Below are 20,483 nucleotides of genomic sequence, written 5' to 3'. Positions count from 1 at the left end.
CTGGTTCTGCAACTTTGTGTTCCTGCTGCTGACCGTCTTGGGCCAGGTCTCCCTTGGAAAAGAGGTTCTTAATCTCAATGGGACCAACCTGGTTAAATATGGTTGAGGAAGAGTTGTGATAAGGGTTGCATTAAGGGTTGGTTTATATCTACTTTTTAACTCCGGATGGATATGTGGGTTGTAAATAAACTTGGGATGCCTTTCATATATTTAATTTGGGATGTAAATAAATCTGGGATAGTTTATATATATTATATTATATTATCATTCTATGATATATGAGTTAATAGAGGAAACTTTGATGACTGCTATGGTCACCTCTGCACAGATTTACATTGCTTATCTGCTTTTGCCTATGCTGTAAACAGTTGCGCTGCCTTATCTCCGATGAAGACTACCCTATGTATGACTACCAGCTGAGGTGGTGTTTTCACATTTTTTATCTCCAGTAAAGATGATACATATCTTAGATACAGATGTTATTTAGATTATTAGTTAAAAAAAATTGGCAGAATGGTTCTTTGCTTTCACTATATTATATTATCATTCTATGATATATGAGTTAATAGAGGAGAAGTGAGAAAGGGGTATAGGGAAATATAAGTTTTACTTCTACGTACTCCTTTTCAGACACTATCACTTTTGTTTTTTGTATGTTTTTATTTATTTTTATGTTCGAAATAAAATCATTCATTCATTCAAATAAAGGTTAAATAAAAAAAAAAATCTCCATATTCCCCATGCACAAAGTGTATTATATTTGAATGTATTATTTTATGCTAAAGAGCTATAATTTGTTGCGTGCAGTAATTACAGAGAGCTCTTTAGAGAGTCCAGCCAGCTGCATGGAGTCTGTCTGCCTGAGAGAGAATCCATCACACAGAAACACACCGCCTCCTCCCACCTCCACTCACAGAGCTGCTACTTCACATGCAACTCAACAACACAAGAAGCCTCCATGTTGCACAGGGAGGAATGCAGTAGGAGCCAGTTTTCTTTAAGCTAACTTTACACAACTTGCGTTTTTGGTTGCATGTTTTTGTTGGAGAAGAAGCAGAATCCCTCCTCCTCCTCCTCCTCCTCGTGTTTGCAGCGTTGTGTCCAGACACGGCCTCGCATTGGTGGATTGACTGTTGGAGCTTCACAGCTAAGCTAACTTCACTTCGTTTTGTTTTTGTTATTGCTCGCACTTGTTTTGCAGGGATGGTATTTTTTTCTGGAGAGCCATAAATGACAGCCATTCACCGGCTTCCATTCAACACCGTGCTAGCTGGCTGGCTAACACCAACACTTCACCTCGGACGGTTATCAACAGCTAGCTTAGCTTAGCTTAGCTTAGCAGGCTAACAGTAAGCTAGCAGGCTAACAGAGCGCGCTAGTGCTGAAGAACTGAATAACATTGTGGGGAAACAAAAACAGGAATAAACCACCCGTCTAAATGGACCACATGTCCATAATAACCCAAGTTTCCAACCCGAAGGAGGAGGAAATAATATCCTTTAACCAGGAGAAAGGTAAGAAACAAGTCAATTAACTGGATCACTACTTTTCTTCCACTGACGTTGGCTAGCTTTTAGCTGGCTGCTCCAGCAGTTGGAGACACTGGTTGCCTGTTTTGTGATAGATCAGATAGAAAACTTGCGTTAGTTAGTAAACTCTTTAGTAAGCAACAAGTTTATCAGAGCCCCGGATAAGTTATCCAACATGAAGAGCGCTTCTCGGTGTCAAGACGTGTTGGTTTTATCCTATTAACGTTGGCTGAATTAACAGTAGTTGTCCACACACCTAGTTAAAGGTCCCATATCGTGCTCATTTTCAGGTTCATACTTGTATTTTGTGTTTCTACTAGAACATGTTTACATGCTGCAATGGTAAAAAAAAAACTATTTTCTTCATACTGTAACTAATAATCTAAATAACGACTGTATCTAAGATATGAATCATCTTTACTGGAGATAAAAATGAGAAAACACCACCTTAGCTGGTAGTCATACATAGGGTAGTCTTCATTGGAGATAAGGCAGCGCAACTGTTTACAACATAGACAAAAAGCAGATAAGCAAGGTAAATTTGTGCATCCTACGAGGTGACCATAGCAGTCATCAAAGTTTCCTGTCTTAAAGGTCCCATTTCGTGCTCATTTTCAGGTTCATACTATTTTGTGTTTCTACTAGAACATGTTAACATGCTGCAATGTTAAAAAAACAACTCTTTATTTTTCTCATACTGTCTGACTGAATATACCTGTATTCACCCTCTGTGTAAAACGCTCTGTTTTAGTGCATTGCAACGGAATTGCTTTACTATGCAACAGTGTGGGTAGATGTTTATTCCCTGTCAGCTGGTGTCATTCACATACACTGCAACGGGAAATAAACTGGGACACATTTAGAATGTTTTACATTTAAAACCTCGATTGGTCTATATTTTGTATATTTGTGACATCACAAATGGACAGAAATCCAAACAGCTTGTTTCAAACGCACAGTTTCTGAATACGGGCTGTGTGTATTTCTCCGTATATTTAGCGTTTTGATAGTTTAACAGTATTTATATAACACTTAAACCTGCTTTATAATATAAAAGACCTGATAATCTCACTTTTTACAATATGGGACCTTTAAGCCCAATGATGCCAAGTCTTTGCTTCTAATTATTTTACACTTTTGTGTTTTGGCTACATAGCTAGACTAAATGATGATGTGCTAGGTGATTCACTATATGAATCACGACCACAAGGACCTAAAAAAACGTTTATGGTGGTTTTGGTCTGCGGGTTAGCAAAAAAATTTTTTTTGGGGGAATGAAGCAAACATGCAGGCCGAAGAGAACTATCATATGTCAGTAATGTTTGGAAAAAATGTCTTGTGAATTAACAGCATTTTCCTGAAAGGACTCATATTGTAAAAAGTGAGATTTCCATGTCTTTTATATTATAAAGCAGGTTTAAGTGTTATATAAATACTGTTAAACTATCAAAACACTCAATATACTGAGAAACACACACAGCCCGTATTCAGAAATTGTGCGTTTGAAACATGCCGTTATAGGATTTCTGTCCATTTGTGATGTCACAAATATACAATATATATAGATCATTACACGGTTTTAAACATAAACATTCTAAATGTGTCCCAGTTTATTTCCTGTTGCAGTGTATGTGAATGACATCAGCTGACAGGAAGTAAACATGGGCCCAAACTGTTGCCTAGCAACGCAATTCCGTTACAATTCTGTTGAAATGCACTAAAACGGAGCGTTTCAGACAGAGCGTGAATACAGGTATATTCAGAGAGACAGTATGAGGAAAACAAAGTTTTTTCTTAACATTACAGCATGTTAACATGTTCTAGTAGAAACACAAAATACAAGTATGAACCTGAAAATGAGCACGATATGGGACCTTTAAGACAGGAAACTTTGATGACTGCTATGGTCACCTCTGCACAGCTTATCTGCTTTTGCCTATGCTGTAATCAGCGGCGCTGCCTTATCTCCGATGAAGACTACCCTATGTATGACTACCAGCTGAGGTGGTGTTTTCACATTTTTTATCTCCAGTAAAGATGATACATATCTTAGATACAGATGTTATTTAGATTATTAGTTAAAAAAAATTTGGCAGAATGGTTCTTTGCTTTCACTTTCACTTCTACTCCAACTGTCATTACTCTTTTATGTATTTTTTTTCACTCACACTTTTAACATGATCTGCAGTGGACGTCAAACTCTCTCCTTCAGGACCATAGCTGCCTGCCATAGCTGCCTGCTCATGTCCATTCATTCCCATTCCTGGGGCTACTCTGACACTTCCCGGGTCACGCGGGCCCATGGGGACGTGTATCAGTATCACATCTCAAACCTCACTTGTCAGACCATTAGTAATGTGAGAACTTGAGTCTTTCAAGCACAACAATGCATTCTCCTCTGAGGGTACAAAGGTATCCTTCAGTAACTACTATATGGATTCTATGTGACTTGAACATAATGTGTGCGTCATGTGAGATTATCTTTGCATGTATGTGGGAGTTAGGGGAGAACAGAGGATACAGGCAGGGATTGACCCACGCAGTTTGAATGTATGGCAGTAAATATATGCAGATTCCACTGCAGCGGTACACACTAACAGCTTGATATAGAGTGATGCAGGAATGAGCCCTAAAACACAGAAATTAGTTAGCATTTTAGCACTTCCGGTTCCCTCGTCTGGAAGTCTATGGTTTTTTTGAATGGGTTTTTAGTTGGATGCCTGAAATAAAGTCTGTGGTTAACACAAGCTTGAGTCATTTTAATGTTTTGTTCTATGATATAAAATACATTGATAAATACCCCACTTGTGAATTTGAAGCCTTTATGTGTCTTAAAAAAGGCGGTTGCTAACAAGTGGCTAAATGAGACTACTAAATGTCATCACGCTGACTCGTCCGCTGTTACAGCCTCGTTGTGTATACTTCATGCGACCGTGGTGTGGTTTGTTTACAGCCCAACGTTAGCTTTTTACTTCCAGTGATTGCATTCACACTTCAAACATCATAAAAGTGGTGGTCATTTGTGAAGATTATGTTGCTGAACAAAATGTGTAAGTATCATAAATATTTATTTGCCACAGAGCTTATTTTCTGCAATAATCCAAAACCCAATGGAAATATCCCATTGGCCTTTTGTCGAGGGAACCAGGGCGATGCTAACTTCCTGATTGGCCTTCAAAAATACTTCCTCCCTGGATCTCTATTATGTCTCATTAAAGATATTTTCAAAGTAGTTATTTTGTTTGAAAGCTATCAGAAGGTATATTTTAGGGGCTTGTTAGCAAGTCACAATTTAATGCTTGGAGGTTGTGCTAGTGTGCTGGGAAAAAGTGACTGTGAAGTAATGTAGGGTCATTGCGTATGAGTAGTGCTGATGATTAATCAATTAAGTGGTTAGTTCATCTGCTGATGGTTAAAATGCAATTGAGTGAAAGGTCTAAGTAACTGTGTTCCAGTAAAAATGCCAGACAGGGCAGGCTATGGCGTCATTAATGAACTTTTTGTTTTTGCTTTCCTTTGTTTCTTTGTAAAATGATTTGGTCCTTTGGCTGTTGGTCAGAGAACGATTAAAGCATCATTTGTCTTTATTTACAGACTACATGATTAATTGGAGTTGATAACGATCTAAATCAGACACAACACGCCTCCTTGTGAAGTCATGTTAATGCAATACTTGCATTCTGGTAGTATTTAGTACTATTTCAAATTGTTTACCCACAGAGGAGTTTAAGCAGCACTACACACACTCACACAGTTGGAATTCACTGTTGTACGTTAAGCTGCTGCATGAAAATCACACCTAATAATGGGCCTGAGTAGTAACAGTTGTCTGTTATGCAGCACACAGTTGAGTTAGAGGACGAAGTAGAGCAGCGATGTTGCTGTTTATTTCCTACCTCTTCCATTTTCTTTTAAGGATGAGTCACACAGAATACTTCCCTTGGGGCTAAGTCAAATATTACCATCATTAGAGGAATAATATGGCTTTCTTCTATTTGTTCTGGACATTTTCAAAGCAGGTTTGATTTGAGTATGAGGGACATATATGAAAAGGATTTGAAAAGATCCAGACATTTTTTTTGCATTTAACAAATGGAATATCTTTATCCACTGTCACAATCAGAGTGTACAGAAGCAGGATTCTTAGCTCTATTCCCTGAGTTTATTATACAGCCAACCAATGATTTGTCTGTCCCTTATCTGTTGCAAATCACTTAACATATAGCCCATCCCAGCAGCTGTCCAAGAGGAATTTGACAGGTAGTTTTCCATTGCTTGAACAGGCTCCAAACTGTCTGGACAAAAATTGACCACCTTTGCTCTCAGTGTTCCTCTACTGTCTGTCTTACAACATGTGCCTGCCTTTCACACTGGTGTGGCTGCCAAGCAGCAGTCTAAATATAGACTCGTGCCCTGTTGGCCGGGGCACCACTGACCTCGAGGCCAAGTATAACTACTTGCAAAGATGACAATGATCTTTTTTTATTCTTGCAGTCATACAAAACTTCAGTTGGAAAAAAAACAAAAAACAACAAGTTGATTTTCAGAAGAAGATAAGGACTGTGGTCGTAGTGGGTCTTTTTTTCTTGTTAGGATTTTTGCGCCAGGATTTTAATGCATCTATGAGATATGTCTCCTACATGATCCCGTCACCCTTATGATGAAAACTCCTCTATAGTCGTGGAATCCAAGATGTTTCTGTGGATTTATTAATGTGTGGTAGTGGTGGTGGTGGTGGTATGCATTGAGCACTGCAGTTGTTCTATGACTGTAACTATAATTTCAACCAGACAGGTTTTGTCAAATTCCAGCCATCATAGACTGTGATGCTCCCTATTAGTAATGTTTAGACCTCCATAAATATTAAGTATATTCAAGAGTTTGACCTGCAAATGAAAAATCTGCTGCCAATTAAGTTCAACATGAGTACTCTGTCGAAATGAGCACAGGTTCAGTGAAACCTTAACTTCACTGCAAAACAACCTGGGTGTATTGTAAGGGTGGGAAATAATCGATGCACCTGTGTATTGCAATTATTTTTCCAATGTTGAAATAGATTTTTTAATGCCAGAATTGATATATTTGAGTCTATGTGGACGTAGAAGGAAGTTACCGCCTTTATTGTTGTAGTCTGAGTAACGTGACATCATATCAACCAAAACATACCGCAACGAGAAAGTAGAAAACGGCGTCGGGTCCACGTGGATACGACCTGCACTTTCACATTTTAAATCCAACAATGTAAACACTACACATACAGTAAAGTATGGAAACACTTTGGGTTTCACACATTGCCAGGAAAAGCAGAGCTAGACATCGCGGCTAAAGCTGCATGCTTACTCTGTCATGGACACGTTGCCGCAATACGATAGCGTTATCGTATTGCGGCAGCGTGCCGTCAAGCCGGCCGTCACTCGCATCTCCGTGGTCAAATCAGGCGATGGTACAACTGTAGAGCACCCATATACTGACATTTATGTTAAATGCATTCAAACGGCCCCGATGGAGCTGACGATGGATGTATTAAGAGAACGGAGCTGACTGCAGAGCTAGCGACGGACTTAGCAGAAGTATACACTCATTCAATATCTATTAAATAATGGGCCTGTTGCAAGTTTTAGTTGTTGTCTGTGGTTAGTAAATGAATCAAAAGACCCGTCAAGCAAATTTGTTTACATTTTGATTATTTATATATATATATATATATATATATATATATATATATATATATATATATATATATATATATATATATATATATTGTGCCCTTGTTTAAAGTCAATATAACTTTACATTGTTTGTTGTGGCATTCATGGTAGAAGTTAAGAGCTTATCACACTGCAGAGGTAAGGCCGACTCTGATAGCTGCTTGTGTTAAGAGTGTGCTCAAACTTGTGAACATGTTGTGTTTTGAGGTGATAAAGTTGTTGCTTGTATTGCTGCCTCTGTCGACAACTGTTACCTTGCATAGTCGGTAGATGATTGTACTCTGCCTGACGTGTGACTTTTTAAAAGCAAACTTTTTCCAAACTATCGATTCGATACAACACTCTTAGTGTCTTAATCGTTTGTTCATGATGTGCTATTGTCTCCTTCCTTCACACACCTCTTAGTATGCAGATATATTAACGTCAGTGGGAGGCTTCACTCCATCATTTTCAGACTTTTTCTGTGCACTAGACTCTGTTAGATAAGTGTAGATATTGAAAGTTAGTCCACTGAGAGGTTTGCAGTATTTTTTAGAGAAATCCTCAACGCACCACCTACAGTAGACCAAATACAATGCTTTAAGATATCACCGCACTGCTTACAACACACGATGTGGGCGGGATTATGCTTTTCAAGTTCTCACTGTGCTGGATTAACACTCAGCCAAAGCTATACAATGTGTCAGCAATCACAAACCCACCTGTGTGTCTAGGTCTGGGACACAACACTCCTCGGCTAGAGAGAGAGGTGGCTTTTCTTGGTCAGAACCCTACAGGAAGTTGTTGTCGCACCCACTGATTAATGATTTATAGACAGTGTGTTTGGCATGTTGACAGCCTAGTGCTGGATATACTGTACCTGAAAGACAGCGAGGACAACCTTGAAATGTGTGAACTGAACTTTGACTGGTAACTTTATTATTTAAAGGTCCAGTGTGTAGGATCTGGAGGTATCTAGCAGTGAGGTGAGGAAATTGCAACCACCTGAAGCCTACGGTAGCCGACGTGAAAACGCGAATGCACCTCTCTGGAGCCATTTGGTGCAGAGCCAGTGCGTAGATTGTGTAATAAGCGGGATAATTTACAGCAAGTCGGTCATTCTTGTGAAAGAAACCCCTTCAGGGCGATGCAAGATGCAAGCTCGTTGTACATTATCCGTTACATATTTAATTTCTGCCAATAGATCCTCCTAATTGATACACATTGGTCCTTTTAAACGGAGTTTACCCTCTCATTAGTGAATTACTACCCTCCATCCACCCCAGGTAAGCGATGTTTGAGGCCCAGTTCTGCTCTGTGCATGACTCAGTAGTCCTTGGGTGTTTCTGAGGGTCTTTTGCGCACAGGAATCAATACAGCGGCCAGTTGTAATGATGAGTCACAGGAAGCTGGACGACTGCCTCACTGTCCCAGTTTTACAGTAACACAGAACTGAAATGACAAGGCAAAGTTAATAAAATAAGTCGTGTGCTTCTAATTAGGTTATTTTTAGATTCAAACCAAGCTTACTATGGCAGATATGATCAGCTAAAGCTATGGCATGAGAGTAATTTTGTTAATTACATTTGTCTAAACAAATCTCTAAATGAGTTTATTACTTTGGTATTTGGTTGTTGTTGTTGCAGTGTTGTGTAAAACTTTGGTATTTTCCAGTGGATTGGGTCAGATGGTGACCTTTATACTCTGGAAACACTCAGGCAGTATCGGGAATTTCCTATGCAGATTCCTGTTTTATTCCTCTTCTCTGTTGCAATTGCCCTTTTTTTGTTTTGGACACTAAGAAGATGGCATAGGGTTTTCCTGAGGGATTTATTTAGCTTACATTACTCCAAAGTGATTGGCATGCCATCTCTTGATACTGTGAAAATATCTTTGTATTGGAAAAATGAGAAGAGCCTCCTGTGTGTGCACTCTTGACTTTACTCGTTGGCTTGCTTTCCTCAAGTCCGTTTCTCTTCTCGTGCACTGATTCGTTTAAGCTGAACAGCCAATCGGAGTGATTTCAACATGCTGAATCGGCCGAAAAACCACCGACACGGCAGACTAGAGCCGACAGTGCGGGACACACCGCAAAAACTAGGCCAACAGACGCTCCCCGATGGCCCCTAATGGTCCGACGGTCAAATGTGTGTCAGGGCCTTAAGTTAAAATAGTCACTGTATGTCTAAATGTTGTTTCCTTGTTGATGGATGTGTATTGTACTTCAATTCTCTTGGGGTGAAGGAGCTTGTGTCACTAATGGGATATAGTCTAACTATCCAGCACAGCGTGCCCTAGCTTGAAAGGCGGTAATTAACGTGAATGGAAGCCAGCGATAGAGGGAAATGACAGAGAGATCGGGAAAGGCAAAGTGTTTCATGCTGTTGCTCTGTCGGTGTCTCATACCTTTCCTGCACCGATGAGTATTTTTAGCAGTGGAATATAGAATTGATGTAATCTTCTTAAAACAATAGTGTGGTAACTCCACTCATTATGCCATTGCATGACATGATATGAGGCTAAGGCTGCCTTTTGTTGCCTCAAGATACTCTGAGATGTCTGAGTGTTTGATGGAAAAACACTTGACAAAGCTGGCTGAACAGTTCTGGTATTTGTAAGTGTTGTTTAAAGTTTGTAGTTCTAACTAATACTTTGTGTACTAGACTAGTCATTTGTTGTGTTCTCTTGAGGCACAGTGTTTCCTATGACACATGTCTGTTGGGTATTTGTTTAAGGTCAGGAGCACAAAGTGGCACAATATCAAAATGCCAAAAGACACCACATAATGATATTTGCTCTTCGCTGGTCTTCAGTTGCAAAAGCATTCTGGTTGTGCGAGCCGAGGGGTGAGCAGGGGGGACTAATGGGTGGAGAGGAATGCAGCCTTGTATAGGCTCTGCGGGATCTGAGGGGCCTCCCACCTCCTCCCTCCCCTCACCTCCTGTGCATGTCCAGGCTGCTTCAGTCACTCACCTGCCAGCCGAAACATGGGGGGGAGATGTAAGCAAGCTTTCAAAATGGAGACTCCTAGGCCAATCAGGTGAAGGGATCCACAGCAGGGCAAAAAGGAGGAGGGTGGAGCGTGCAGCTTCCAACTTGTCACTATTAATAAAAGCCTGGTGTCTGATTTAGGCCCTGCTCCGTAGTCCTGGAATGAGGGGCGATTTGCAATCAGAGCAGAGCAGCGCTCTGAACTGTCGCTATGTGTGACTGATGAAGTCACCCAGCCAGCCAAGTTATTTTCTGATCAGTGGTTCTGCCAGGCCGGGTCAACAAAACCAACACTAATGCCATTTAATCACACTGTCAAGGTCTCACCTATTGTTGTGACTCAGTGTTGCTCACACCACCGTGGCCACTTAGGAGGATTGTAATGAACATAATAACAGTTTGTTCCCAGTTATTCCAGCAGCATCTACAGCTCAGCATGCAAATAAGCAAAAGTAAATGCTTCCCAGCCTTCAGCGTTTTTTATGACAGAACATCGATTTGCATATACACTTGTTCACCCTCTCCTCTCTCCCACTCCCTCCTGTTTGTTTTGACAGCGTCCCAGTCCAACAGCAGCCTAAAGAAGCAGAGGAGCCGGAGCATCTTCAGCACATTCTTCTGCTGCTTCCGCAACTACAATGTGGACCCGCCAGCCACCAACACCAGCCCCCAGCCTCCACCTGTTGAGGAGAACGGGTCGCCTCCCAAGGTGGGCTGCAGCGCCACTAAACACATGCCGTTTGTTTGTTTCTCAATCTTCGTGGACCTTTTTATTTGTCCTCCTTCCTACCCCTCAACGTGTTTTTTTTTATGTGTGTGTCTCTCTTGTGTTGTAGTGTGACCAGGTCGAGGTTATCCCTGTCCCTAGTGTATGTATTGCCTTTTTTTTCCCTTTTCCTTTGCATGCAGGCTGAGTGGGCTGGTGCTGGCACATCCTGTCTGTGTGGGCTCCAGTGCTCCTCAGAGAGCTTTTGCTCTGCTACCGTACTGCGGTTCATTTCCAGCCGATGGTAGCACCGGCTGCGAGGAAGGTGTATATGCACATATGGGTTTAAATGGTGCCTCAGTGCCTGATCTGCATGAGTGACACTTGGTGGTTTGTATGCTTTCAGAAATACTGAGACACAAACTGTCTAACAAGTTAAAGCTGTTTCTATTAATCGCCTCAGGTGCTTCCACGCAAGAAGTAAATCCATTTATTGTGCTACTTATCTGTGCAATTGAGTAATATCAGTGAGAGTGAAGCTCCATCAGAAGTGAAAGGATTTTTATACATAGTTCCCACATGACTTTATCCTATCATATTAGGGCTGTCAATCAATTTAAAAATATTTAATCACGATAAATCGCATGATTGTCCATAGTTAAGCTTGATCTTTCTCAAATTAATCACACATTTTTTATCCGTTCAAAATGTACCTTAAAGGGAGATTTGTCAAGTATTTAATACTCTTATCAACATGGGAGTGGGCAATTATGCTTTCTTTATGCAAATGTATGTATATATTTATTATTGGAAATCAATTGACAACACAAAACAATGACAGATATTGTCCAGAAACCCTCACAGGTACTGCATTTAGCATAAAGAAATATGCTCAATATCATAACATGGCAAACTGCAGCCCAACAGGCAACAACAGCTGTCAGTGTGTCAGTGTGCTGACTTGACTATGACTTGCCCAAAACTGCATGTGATTATCATAAAGTGGGAATGTCTGTAAAGGGGGGACTCGTGGGTACCCATAGAACCCATTTACATTCACATATCTTGAGGTCAGAGGTCAAGGGACCCTTGTGAAAATGGCATTTTTTCCTCGCCAAAATTTAGCCTAAGTTTGGAGTGTTATTTAGCTTCCTTTGCGACAAGCTAGTATGACATGGTTGGTACTAATGGATTCCCAATAGGTTTTTCTAGTTTCATAAGATGACAGCCTTCACTCTAGCTTTAAAACTAAGCCTGCTACAACCTAAAAATCGCAATTTGCATTAATGAATTTGAAGAATGAATGGCATTTTTAAACAAAAGATTAAGGTTTGAGTAATGTCAATGAAACTGAAAGAAGCTAACCTTTGCATGGCCTTTGTTTTATTTAATCTCCACAAGATTTGACAAAAATATAAGGTGATTTAGGGCGGTGCTATGTTTTCTGAGTAGGCAGCTGTAGCAGGGGGACATCCGGTGTTGAAGAATCCCATAGGGTGTCATTTTGAAGCAATGGGTCGCATCATTTCAGACATGGCTTTATCTCAGCTGCATTGTCACCCATGGACATGCTCTTCCTAACACGGTGTTGGCTTCTCTGCTCAGCCTTACACATTAATTTATGCAAAGTTTATGTCTTATATCACTCTCTCTCTCTCTCTTTCTTTCTATCTCAGACACCCTCACTCTCTCTCTCTCTCTCTCTCTCTCTCTCTCTCTCTCTCTCTCTCCATATATCTGATATATCTATTGTCTTCCCCCACAGCCACCAGCCAAATACCTCCTACCAGAGATGATAATATCTGACTACGGCAAAAAGTGTGTGGTGATTGACTTGGATGAAACGCTCGTCCACAGCTCGTTCAAGGTAAGAAGAGGCTCAAATAGATGAGATTCTGCACAGCTCTGCAATTGTCAGCTGTCAGTGTGTGAGCTGGCTAAGGCCTTCTGTGTTACAAAGATACAGTCACCAGTTGGCTTGACCATCAAAATCTTTGCTTAAAAAATGCAATTTGTCAATAGGAAAAAAAAATCACAACTTTCACTACCCTGAAAACTATACTTAGTGTACGTACGTAAAGCATACAAAATACACTGATCAGCCATAACGTCAGCATGGGCAACCTGACCAGTCTGCGGCTACGCAGCCCCATATGCAACAAACTGCAATGCACTGTGTGTTCTGACACCTTTCTATCGGAATCAGCATTCACTTTTTCAGCAATTTGAGCTACAGTAGCTCTTCTATTGGATCGGACAACACGGGCCAGCCTTTGCTACCCACGTGCATCAATGAGCCTTGGCCGCCCATGACCCTGTCGCCGGTTCACCGGTTTTCCTTCCTTGGACCACTTTTGGTAGGTCCCGACCACTGCAGACCGGGAACATCCCACAAGAGCTGCAGTTTTGGAGATGCTCTGACCCAGTCGTCTCGCCATCACAATTTGGCCCTTGTCAAAGTCGTTCACATCCTTACGCTTGCCCATTTTTCTGCTTCCAAGGACAAAACTTCAAGGACAAAATGTTCACTTGCTGCCTAACCCACTGCCAGGTGCCATTGTAACAAGATACTCAATGGTATTCACTTCACCTCTCAGTGGTCATAATGTTGTTAATGTTATGGCTGATCGGTGTACATGCATTGCAGTGAGAGTCATACATATTATATATCTGACGTTATCTTTGTCTTTATATCCAAAAGTCAGCCAATAACCTGCAGGAAGTCAAAGCTGTGTTAAATCCATTAAAACACAGTGTAAACAAAGCCAGGTGGTGGAGGATGTGCTGTAGTAAGAACAGGGGCTATAACAGCGTATTACAGAATAAAAGCAAGGTGGTAACAGAATAGTCTGAAGGCCTGCTGATGTTGGCAACCAGCTGCAGTTAATACATTTTCTTCTTAAGGTTGAACAAGCATTGTCACATAAAGGAAGTTGTCTGAAGTGCAGTAATAGTGGTGTAATAGTAGTGAATATGATGTGTGTAGACCTCATTTTGCTCCTATGCTTCCTTTTTTCTTTTTTTACCTCAGTCCATCCTCTCTCTGTCCACTTCCTGTCTGAGGGCGACTACCTCGTTGTCTGTAGATTACTAGAGAGGTTGCAGAAGGAAGGAGGATTTGTTTTTGGCATAAAAGAGATTTTCTTCTTCCTTCCAGAGATTTGACAATCTGTGAATTGCAAAGTTTCGGTGTTCCTAGCAGGACCTCTGCTGATCAGTTGTGGTACTACAACGAACACTTTGAATGACACTGATGTGTTTTCTTCTCACAGCCCATCAGCAATGCAGATTTTATTGTTCCGGTGGAGATCGACGGTACCGTTCATCAGGTATTGTACACACACACACACACACAATAAAAAGACGTTTTTAGTGAAGTACACCTTTTTATTAATTAGGGGCAAGAGGTCAATGTTGTTCCTCTGTGAAGATCCTGAAGAGAATGGCTGTGATCCAGTTCAAGTAATCCAGGATAGGCTGTGTGTATCCTGGTTGGCCTATTCATGATTACTTGCACTGGGTGGCAGCCGCTGAGCGAAGAGAGAGGAGGGCATCTTAAAACTGTGAGTGAAAATGATGTCTTTTAGAGAGGGTGGCAAGCTGAAGATTTTTGATAATGCAAGAAATGAGTAACAGGAATTTCTCTGTAGCAATCGTGAAAACATCTGGACACTGAACACTGCTATAAACCACACTGTGGAGGTCATAGTAAACTGCGCTCCTCTCACATTTCATACTTGTTGTCTGATTCTCGTGTTACACCGTGCATCAAGGCTGCACGATTATGACCTAAATGATAATCACGATTACTTTGATCAATATTGATATCACGATTATTCATTGATTTTTAGTGACAACATATTTTATTGCACTTTCACATTAAAATAAGCAGAGCGCTGTTTTCACTTCCATGCTGTGCTACATTCTTGCTAATGTACAAATTAGGGCTGCACGATGTTGGACATTGCAATATTTTTTTCTGCTATATATATTGCAATAAGAGAAAATACAGGATATATTCACCCTACCCTTTTGTCGGCTACATTTTAAAGTTAAATACTTCAATCTGATGCACTTCGAGAGAAAAATTAGCAACATTAAGAGCTAGATAAACAATTTTATGCTCTTAATTTAATCATAAACACATTGGTTGTATAGATGATATCTATACCCAAAAGTGAAGCCAAAACATCTTGATAACCGACTGATGGCTGTTAGTCTAGGAAGCGCTTGATTTGATATGCTGCAGCATTTTCTATGAGCAGAGCGCACATTTTTAACGTCAATATCTCAGGTGATCGTGTTCATTTAATTTTTGGAAGCCAAAAGTGTGATTGCGATTAATGTTCGTTAATTGTGCAGCCCTACCGTGCATGTTGTTGTTTTTCTCTAACCTGGCCTAAAATGTGCGGCGTGTCTTGCAGGTGTATGTGCTGAAACGACCCCACGTGGACGAGTTTCTTCAAAAGATGGGAGAGCTATTTGAATGTGTCCTCTTTACAGCCAGTCTCGCCAAGGTGTGTTCAGACCCGGACGTCTTTTCTGTGCTCATACGTGTGTTTTGGTTACAAACCAGTGTAGTAGAACAACATTTATCTATTTCCTTGATCTGGTATTTTTTTTTTTATCTACTCTTGTTATCTGAATTTTCACACTTCCTCTGCTTCACTGTCCATCTGTGTCTTTTGCATCTTAGCCAATAATGCATGGGTAAGTTTAATGAACGAGAAATAATCATGTTAAGGGCCTGCTGTTTCTGTAGTATTAGGTGTTCCTCGTGCTGAGTTAAAAATTAGGTGTCAGTAGTGCTTGTTGTCACATAGATTAGTATTTCCCGGGGCATCTTCCCTGTCAGGTAAACACGACCTGCTTTGCTTCCTTTTGGAATATTAGCGCAGCATTTGCAAGTTGTACTAGCGCTCTAGTTGAGACATTATTACCACAAAGATTTGCATCGCAAATGTGTTTTCACCACATGCAATTAGATTTTATAATGTGTATTTTCTGTAGTTAATACGTTGTTCTGTGTTTGCAGTATGCAGACCCCGTGGCAGATCTGCTGGACCAGTGGGGCGTGTTTCGAGAGCGACTCTTTAGAGAATCCTGCGTTTTCCACAGAGGGAACTATGTCAAAGACCTCAGCCGGCTGGGACGAGAGCTCAGCAACGTCATCATTGTTGACAATTCACCCGCCTCTTACATTTTCCACCCAGAAAATGCTGTAAGTTCCTGACCCACTAGTCACAGTCAGAAGCTACTTCTGTTATATAATTTGCCCTTGCCAAGGAATCATAGGCTCCCATTGTCTGCTACCTTGATATAGTCTATTATCTTAAATACATTAATATTGTACTTTTCATAACATGACGTCATAAATCAACCTCAAAATAGTTCCAATGACAATAAGGAAAGCGTGTTGCTGGTATTAACGTTTAATATATATCAAGTTACTTTTGAGATCTAGTTGCTTCTTAAAATTAATAATGTTGTTTGGGGGTCTGTTCCCATGTCTGAGTATGGTGGTAATCTTGTCGATAAAGTCTTAGTTGGTATTAAAGGGGACCGAACCGATTTATGCTTTTCCCTTTCCTTTAGTGTGTTAAATATTTTTTTGTGCATGTAAAAGGTCTGCAAAGTTACAAAGCCCAAAGTCCACGCCAAAGGGAGTTACTCTCCCCCACAGAAACACTGCTCCTGAAGTGCCTGAAACGCCTTGCTTGAAGTCCCGCCTTTTCTTCAGTAACATTGTGATGTCACCAAGTAATACATTTCCATAATACCTGCTTAGCAGCTAGTTTAGCACGCCCTAAATAGCTAGTTAGAGTGGAGCTGGAGCAGAGTCCAAAGAGTTTGGTTTGGTTGACCAATCACAACAGAGTGGGCCAGCTGACCAATCAGAGCAGACTGGGCTTTTCGGGAGGGCGGGGCAGGGGCTCAAACAGAGCGTTTCAGACAGAGGGTGAAGCCCAGCCGGTATGAGAAAAGTAAAGCGTATTTTAACATTAAAGAATGTAAACATGTTCTAGTAGAAACCCTAAACACAAGTATGCACCTGAAAATAATCATTATAGGTTCCCTTTAAAATAGAAGCTAACTGCAGGCTTTCTTTTCCATCTCCCAAGGTCCCTGTCCAATCCTGGTTTGACGATATGAATGACACAGAGCTCCTGGACCTGCTGCCTTTCTTTGAGGGACTCAGCAAAGAAGAGGAGGTTTATGGAGTCCTGCAGAATCTGAGAGGCAGGTAGCAGGACACACCACAGCGCGCCGCCTGCGCTCTCTCTCCATCCTCCGCTCTGTCGATCTCTGCCCCCCCTCTACAACCACATCTCTCAGACTCAGGCAGATCCTCCCACTCGCGCCCCTCTTGTCTCTGCCCCAAGGGGACGCCTCGGAGTCTCACTGTGGAAACCTTCATGTAAAAAACCCCCGTCTCCGCTCTCATCACCTGGTGACTGGCTGCCTTCTGAGTGCCATCAGAAAACAAACACTAAATATCCCAGGAGCACTGTGTTTCACAAAAAACCACACCAGAAAGTGTACAGAGCGTCTTACGTTGATAATATTGGGGACAAAATGCTAAGAGGAATGAACTCTGGTCTTTATTTTCAAACCAACAAAGTTTTACTATTTGGTGAAGTGCTTATTTTAAAACCAAAAAAAACAAAACAACATTTTGTCTGAAGTTTCTTTTGTGGTTCCACACAAAAGTCTGAGAAGATTTTGTCCTCGTATTGTTGCTATGCAGGCAGTTTCTGGTAGTAGAAAGGACTGTGATTCTCTTTTCTTACTGAATGAAGTGCCTTGTGTGAATGTTGTTTATATGGGGCGATATTTTGTACATGGCATATTTCCAGAGTACTTCAGTCTTTTCACACAAAATATGCTTTAAAGTGGACACGGAAGTATCTTGATAAAAAAGTTTTAGTTCTTTTTTTTTTTTGGAATATCAAACGCTGGGTAAATATCTCTCCATAGTATTCTCTTTTCTTTTCTCCTGGTATGCTTGTGCCATTATATAGATGTGACTTTGTTTCTTTCTGCTTTCATTATATGTAGAAATAATTTGTTTTAGGCAAAGGAGTACGTTTGCAATTGAGAACCTTAACGCCCCACCTGCAAGTACAGTAGTTCTTTTTATAGTTTGATCTGAAAGCTCAGATACAATTGTGCCATTTATTTACCCCCTTCCCCCCCATTTCATTTTATTATTGGCCAAAAAAATATTTTTTTAACAGGCTTCATATCTTTAACAGGCATTCAGCTATAACTGTTAAACCATTAGTAGTACGTATAGCATTTATAGGTTTTAATCTTCTGAAAAATACATGTGTATGTTTTTAATGTTATGAGGTCCTTGTTTGTCATGTTGTGCTTATCATATGGCTAGCCGCATTGTTTTTTTTCTTCTTTCTTTGGGGTGGCACACATAAGAGGTGCAGATTCACCCTTAGGGGATGATCTTTCTCCATAATTGTACACAGTTGCAAAGGTATCCCTTTTTGTTGTTTCAAGTGGTCTGGGATCTTACAGCGAACGGGTCGAGTGCCATGTTTTTCCTTTTTTTCATGAGGTTAGTGTCTTTAGGACAATATAGGATAGTGTCGGACGGAGTCTGGACAGCGTTAAGAGTAACACCATTCTCTCCTGATTTTACCGGTCCTCCACCAGTCCCGGTTGAAACCAGCAGAGATGATGTGTGGCGTTTACCTTCCCCAGACTCTTTTTAACTGCTCTTCACCTCAGTGCCTACGTTTTTTGAGAGGAGCCACGCAAACCGAATGCTGCAACATTAGCTACCATGGCAATAACCTTTTCTTGTGGGCGGGGGGGGGGGGGAGTTTCCATCCCAAGTGTTTGGTTTGGGTGTCTAGAGCACTTGACAAGGCTAGCCGGTAGACACTAAAGGCTGGCCTGGTTATCACGATGACTTTCATCCTTCATGATAGAACCTTCAAACTTTAATTTGATCCAAAAACTGGACTAATGGTGCCTTCAAATGAAGCTTGTGTTTACAACATGGGAAGTCGTATATACAATAGGTGTTCAAGTGGTTAAGTCGTGAGAACACCGCTGCTAAGCAACGTCAATATTAACGTTACTGTCGGCATCTAGAAGCCAAAGAGGCTGACGATTTAGCAAGCTAGCAAGTAAATGCAAAGGCATAATGACAGAGGAAAAAGACTTTTGGAATATCAACATTTTCCTCTGAGTTGTTATAAAATTACAAAGAAAAACAATATACGACTAAAATTACGATAAATAAAATTACTATGCACCGAAAAATGAACTTCCATGGCCTCCGCCATTTCTGACGTCAACAAACGCGTCACAACTCGTAAACTCTTTCTTTCAGAAAACTTTCCACTTATTAAGTTGTGGACTCTTCTCGTAAACACGACCCAATTTGAAGGCACAAATACACATAATTTAGTCTACAATAAAAATGAATTATTCAATTTTTTTAAATTTTTTTTCAAAATGAAAATACCGAAACAACTTGAATGTTGGTGTATTTCAACAACCGCCAAACGACCTTGTATAGTGAACCACATTGCCATAGTTCAGCTTTTGTTGTGGAAGAAAGTAAAAAAAAAAAAAATCTAAAACATAAGGACGCCTTCCAAACCTACAGATGGGTGCTCACTAAGTCCTGGCTCATCCAGACAGCCTCCACACGTTCGGGGCCAGCTCTACATGGAACACTACCGGGGCGCCGCAACAGGACTGTGAAGAACCTCATCGTGGCATTGATGCCTTACTGCCTGTGGAGGCACAAAGCAATGTTTCTTCATTAATTCCAACGTTACATCTACATGTTTTTAGCATGATCTCATTAGTACTTTTTCATATGGAGTGTGAAATCGGCTCGGCCATATGTGCGTAGACCATGTATGGCCGAGGTGAATTAACATTATGAAACAATAAAATGAAGCAATGAGGCATGAAAACGCTCCGTCGAGGGATTGTACGCTCCACCAAACCTCATTACTGCTTTCGTTTATGGGTCATGATGTTAAATCAAAAACACCAACGCTACTTCATAATTTCCAGCATTTATTTTTTTTTCAAGATGAGAGGCTGCTGCTCCTACAGGCGTGATGAAATATTTTCTTTCTTTTGCATAAGCATTTGTGCGAGTGTTCAGCTCATGACGATGGTTTCAGTGCAATGTCCTTTTATAAGAAGCGGTTGGTCGACTCTTCTCAACCTCTCGATGATAACCTTTTTCTCTGAAAATGTCGTTTGTACCGTTGTGATATTTTTCTACCTACCTTTTGTCAGTATTTGGTTTGAAAAAAGTTGCATATTACCCGTCGTATCCAGCTTGTTCTCCCTCCTCTTCCTTTCAGATCTGTTATGTCCCTGTCTTGCCTTTGGTAAGAATCCTCAGTCAGGTCTTTCCTATCAGGGGACGTGTGTGTGTGTGCGTGCGTGTGTGTGTGTGCGTGCACAGGCATCTTGCTTGTGCTTCCTTCCAGTTTTTCTTATTGTATCACCTCACTCATAATCACACATTCATCATTTTGTATTGATTTCACACCAAGGTTCTTCAACACTTGAGTTCAA

At 40.8% G+C, this 20,483-nt stretch overlaps 1 protein-coding gene across 3 annotated transcripts; it reads left to right on the top strand.

Annotated features, from left to right (window-relative positions):
- The first annotated feature begins 838 nt into the window (after positions 1 to 838).
- ctdsplb (CTD (carboxy-terminal domain, RNA polymerase II, polypeptide A) small phosphatase-like b) lies at positions 839 to 18,956 on the top strand. Of its 3 annotated transcripts, none has more exons than XM_037788655.1 (8): positions 840 to 1,514; positions 10,765 to 10,916; positions 11,044 to 11,076; positions 12,679 to 12,780; positions 14,186 to 14,242; positions 15,338 to 15,430; positions 15,949 to 16,134; positions 17,036 to 18,956. In XM_037788655.1, exons 1-8 carry the CDS (start codon positions 1,439 to 1,441, stop codon positions 17,159 to 17,161), a joined length of 825 nt encoding a protein of 274 aa, XP_037644583.1. In that variant the 5' UTR covers positions 840 to 1,438; the 3' UTR covers positions 17,162 to 18,956. The 3 variants fall into 3 exon arrangements, with proteins under 3 accessions (XP_037644585.1, XP_037644583.1, XP_037644584.1); XM_037788656.1 differs by lacking the exon at positions 840 to 1,514 and adding an exon at positions 10,363 to 10,659; XM_037788657.1 differs by lacking the exon at positions 11,044 to 11,076 and having other exon boundaries at positions 839 to 1,514.
- Positions 18,957 to 20,483: the final 1,527 nt, after the last annotated feature.

Source organism: Sebastes umbrosus, chromosome 12, assembly GCF_015220745.1.
Source record: "Sebastes umbrosus isolate fSebUmb1 chromosome 12, fSebUmb1.pri, whole genome shotgun sequence".
NCBI lineage: Eukaryota > Metazoa > Chordata > Actinopteri > Perciformes > Sebastidae > Sebastes > Sebastes umbrosus.
This window is presented reverse-complemented; position numbering and strand designations above follow the sequence as displayed.

What these genes read in the sequence shown, in the direction of transcription:
- ctdsplb (XM_037788655.1), top strand. Translation starts at nt 1,439, where the DNA reads ATGGACCACATGTCCATAATAACCCAAGTTTCCAACCCGAAGGAGGAG. An exon ending in AGAACGGGTCGCCTCCCAAG is followed by an intron (nt 10,917 to 11,043) that starts GTGGGCTGCAGC and finishes CTTGTGTTGTAG; the next exon opens with TGTGACCAGGTCGAGGTTAT. An exon ending in TCGTCCACAGCTCGTTCAAG is followed by an intron (nt 12,781 to 14,185) that starts GTAAGAAGAGGC and finishes TTCTTCTCACAG; the next exon opens with CCCATCAGCAATGCAGATTT.